Source organism: Sorghum bicolor, chromosome 3 (genome assembly GCF_000003195.3).
Source record: "Sorghum bicolor cultivar BTx623 chromosome 3, Sorghum_bicolor_NCBIv3, whole genome shotgun sequence".
Taxonomy (NCBI): Eukaryota; Viridiplantae; Streptophyta; class Magnoliopsida; order Poales; family Poaceae; genus Sorghum; species Sorghum bicolor.
The window spans coordinates 8309925-8314560 of NC_012872.2; the positions used below are offsets into that span (position 1 = coordinate 8309925).

The 4636-nt window shown below is 51.8% G+C and overlaps 1 protein-coding gene across 1 annotated transcript; it reads left to right on the top strand.

Annotated features, from left to right (window-relative positions):
- LOC8070435 (protein O-linked-mannose beta-1,4-N-acetylglucosaminyltransferase 2) lies at positions 391-3536 on the top strand. Its single transcript, XM_002455250.2, has 4 exons — positions 391-951; positions 1145-1213; positions 1470-1598; positions 1888-3536. The coding sequence occupies exons 1-4, from the start codon at positions 807-809 to the stop codon at positions 3084-3086; spliced, it is 1542 nt and encodes a 513-aa protein (XP_002455295.1). The 5' UTR covers positions 391-806; the 3' UTR covers positions 3087-3536.

Here is a 4636-nt window from a genome sequence, read left to right on the forward strand (position 1 = left end):
AGTTTGAGGATCCAGACGCGCCGGCTAAAGTTTATCTAGGATCACTTTTAGCTAGCTAAAGTTTAAATTAGCTTTGAAATTTTAGCTAGATAAACTTTATTTGGGTGGATCCAAACGAGCCTAAGAGGGAATAAGGGTGCTAAACTCAAGAGAATGTTAATGATTGAACCTTATAGTGTTTATTCTAAATAATAAATCTCAAGAAGCACATTCAGGTATGCGCACTAACCACATTCAAGATCTGATCAGCACCCTAACAACGCGGCACACTAGCAGCAGTCAACCATAATTTGCACACTCCATTATTGCATTATCCCTTCAGATCAGCAGATTAGTCCCCCCAGATCTGCACATGGCACGAGCAAAAAAAAATCAGAGTGGAGGTTGTTAGTCAGGGTGTAGATTAGTGCCGAAAGGAGTCGACCCCCTGCATGCGCTAGCTAGGTAGTTTTTTCTACGGAAAAGGGGCTAAGGTGATTGATGCCACACAGCCTAGCTAGCTACAAAAGCAACGAAAGCATAGCAGAGCAGGCAACTTGGAGCCGGAGGCCAATTAGTAGTGCACCACACCACAACACCACCGCCCTTTATCCTTCTCTCCCGTGTAAGCAAGGAATCGAAGGAGCATACAAGGAAAAAGGGCAAACAAAAGCCCTTTGGTTTGGACCATTCATTCAGACACACAGGCACAGCAGTGCCCGCCCATCGATCGTCACTTCGTCGTCGTCAGAGGTTAGTTTCACCACAAGGATACTGAACACTTCGAGAAGCCGCGGCAGGAGGAGGAAGAAGAAGGAGAAGAGGCGATGGGCGGCGAGGTGAAGCCCGGGGGGAGGGGTCTCAAGAGCTGGGCGCAGCGCCACCTCAACGTCGGCTTCGCCGTCGGCTTCCTCCTCGTGCTGCTCACCTACCTCGTCGTCTCCAGGCAGCTCGCCGTCACCGCGCCCGGCGGTAATTAAGCGAATTCTGAATTCTCCTCCTCCTCCTCCGTTTCCGGTCCCTGCGTGGAGCACGACTCTTCTGATCCTGCAGACCGCACGGCCACCGATCACTGTTTCATCCGTTTCCTGAAGCACATGCTTGTTTTTCTCCTTCCTTTCGGGAGAACCGAATGGTGATCGTCGTGCTCGTTTGGTCTCTGCAGCTGTCACCACGAAAGCGCCGAGGCTGGCGGATAAACAGGTGATCGTCGGAACCGCCGGAGATGATGCAGGTGAGCGTTTCTGCCGTCCTGGGTTTTCTTTGTCGACCGGCTCTGTTGTTTTCAAAGTCGGAATCTTGAAATTCAACATTACCCGTCCCTCCGAGATCAAATACGAATATACCGGACATATTTGAAAAGAACAGAATTCGTACAGGATTCTGCATTTGGGATTCGTTCCAAACAAGTTCCCCTGTGTGGAAATGGATGTGGAACGGATGGATGAATTTAACAAGGAATTGTTTGTTTGTTTGTTTGCTGAACGCAGAGGGCGGGAGCAAAAGGCAGCAGGAATGGCAGCCAAAAGAGGCGGCGGCGGAGGAGGAGGAGGAGGAGTCCGGTGCCGTCCCAACGGAGTCGTCCCCCAAAACAGACGAGGCCGACGTCAAACCGTCCGGTACGTCCAAATATTTCATCCCCAAAAAACAACAAACAAAGCCATCTTTTTGGCGTCTCCTGCTGCGCGTCACCATTATCTTCGTACTGCTAGCTGCTTTCATCGTCTCGGCCATTTCTGAATTTTTTAAATTTTACTGTGAATAGTATATCTTGTCTTGGACGTAATCCCCGACAGAAAGTTTCTGAATTCTGTCCAGCCATGAAAAACATTCTGAATTCTAACACTGTCTACGTCTGTCATGTGGACCCTGTGCGGCGAAGTTCATTTTCCATTTTGTCGCGTGCAGGTGCAGCAGAGACGACGACGTCGAGCAAGGCCGTGTGCAACACGGACGGCCCGGTCTCGGAGACCTGCGAGCTAGACGGCGACGTCCGGACCAACGGCAGCGCTCGATCGGTGACCTTCGTGCCAGCGAGCCCGTCGTCGTCGGAGCGCCGGGAGTGGAAGGTCCGGCCGTACTCGCGCCGGACCATGTCCGGCGTCGACAGGGTCACCGTGACGCAGCTGGAGTCCCCGGCGGCGGCGTCGCCACCGCCCGCGGCGTGCGCGGTGACCCACGACGTGCCGGGCGTGCTGTTCGCGCTCGGCGGGCTGACGGGCAACTACTGGCACGACTTCAGCGACGTGCTGGTGCCGCTGTTCGCCGCGTCGCGGCGGTACAAGGGCGAGGTCCTGTTCCTGGTCAGCAACATCCAGCCGTGGTGGCTGGGCAAGTACGAGGCCGTCGTGCGCGCGCTGTCCAGGTACGACGCCGTCGACCTGGACCGGGACGCGCGGGTGCGCTGCTTCCGCCACCTCACCGTGGGGCTCCGCCTGCACAAGGAGCTCACCATCGTGCCGGACCTTGCGCCGGACCGCCTGACCATGGCCGACTTCACGGCGTTCCTGCGCGAGACGTACGCGCTGCCGCGCGGCGCGCCGGCGATCCCGACGACGGAGGAGGGGAGGAAGCCGCGGCTGCTGCTGATCCACCGCGCGCACTACCGGCGGTTCGTGAACGTGCCGGAGATCAGGCGCGCGGCGGAGTCGGCGGGGTTCGAGGTGACCGTGGCGAGCCCGCGCGGCGACGCGCCCGTGGAGGAGACGGCGCGGACGGTGAACTCGCACGACGTGCTGCTGGGCGTGCACGGCGCCGGGCTGACGAACGCGGTCTTCCTCCCCGCCGGCGGCGTGGTGATCCAGGTGGTTCCCTACGGGCGGCTGGAGCGCATGGCGCGGACGGACTTCGGCGAGCCCGTGGCGGACATGGGCCTCCGGTACCTGGAGTACGGCGTGGCGGCGGAGGAGAGCACGCTGCTGGAGATGCTGGGGCCGGAGCACCCGGTGATCAAGGACCCGGAGGCCATCCACCGCAGCGGGTGGGACAAGGTCGCCGAGTACTACCTCGGGAAGCAGGACGTGCGCATCGACGTCAACCGCTTCGCGCCCACGCTTGCGCAGGCCATGGACCACCTGCGGCACCGGCACCGGCACCGGCAGCAGTGAGCCGTGTCTGTCTGTCGACGCCTCGACGGCGACGCCTTCAATTCGTTTGATTGGCCGGCCGGACAAGAACATGCCGCACATGGATACGTACATCACGCATCTCACTGTCACACAACCCGACGCATATGCAAATTTGCGTTTTGCAGATAGGTTTAGGCTCCAAACTGTAAGTCATCGATTTGTTTGGTTTGGTACAGAATCGAGCGACGTATTCTTTTGTTGTCTCTGTCTGAATCGTATAGATGAATGTGTTGTTGGTTTATCGAGTGAGTCGCTAGATTAGCTGCGAAATGTAGTTGTTTTGTTTGTTCGTTTTATGTTTGGCCGTCAATTATGGCACGGTTGGTAAACGACATGTACTAGTAGTTGTACCAACCTCTGTATGTACATTTCGCCCAATGATACTGATTTATTTATTGTAAGAGAAAAGCGTTATTTCTTTGCTGAAAAGTACTAGCGCTGATACTTGTAGCAGAATTGACAAGATGACGGCTGAAGACTGCCTTTGACCACAGCAAAGAGCTAACTATCCGCATTGTGGCCAGTAAGGGTCTGTTTAGATGCTCTCAAAAAACCCAAAAGTTTACAAGATTTTCCGTCACATTGAATTTTACGTCACATGCGTGGAGCATTAAATATAGATTAAAAAAATAACTAATTGTACATTTTACATGTGAATCATGAGACGAATCTTTTAAACCTAGTTAATCCATGATTGAATAATATTTGTTAAATACAAACGAAAATGTTGTAGTGTTAAAATCAAAAAAATTAGATCTAAACACCCCTTAATTTAGCTGAAAATCATGCGAGTGACTTGGTGAGGTCACATGCACGAACTTGGAACTTTGGAAGCAGCTTTGAAGTGGAGGAGCGCTGAATGTTGAAACAATCTAGTGGTCAGGCACCAACGGATTGACTGACACTGATTGTACAATCAGTCTTGGCCATTTGGGAAAGAAATGGTACTTCCGCCGCTGCCGTATCGACAGGAAACATTCTCCATTTCCATGTCAGAAACATTGGCAGTACAACATAGGGAGCTTCATGCCAATGAATTGTCGCAAAAAAAAAAGCTTCATGCCAATGAAATTAATATCGGAAGGTTCCTTCTGTTTGCCAGTACTAAACATCAGAACAAGGAGTGGTTACAGTCAACGTTAAAGACATATACAAGAAACTGCAAAATACAATCAACAGACCGCAGACGTTAAAAGGCTGATGCTTGTTGGCAAAGAGAAATCAATTAACAAGACTTGAGTGATCAAAAAAAAAAAATTAACAAGACTTGTTTCTGAGCTGGAGGTGTTTGTACAAGGTGTCTACAATTGGTACAGATGCTGAGACTCTACTGATATTTACATTCCAAAATGTATTCCGTTGTCTACGGCTGGGACCTTTTTCATTCGCTTAATGAAATATTTCTCTTTTTCTAAAAAAAAAACAAAATGTATTCCCGTTGCCACAGCAGAAGATTGTTTACAAAGCCTGCAACTGGCTGACATTTTTTTTTCTCCTTTAGTTTTCTCATTGTTTCCTATAATTTCCTT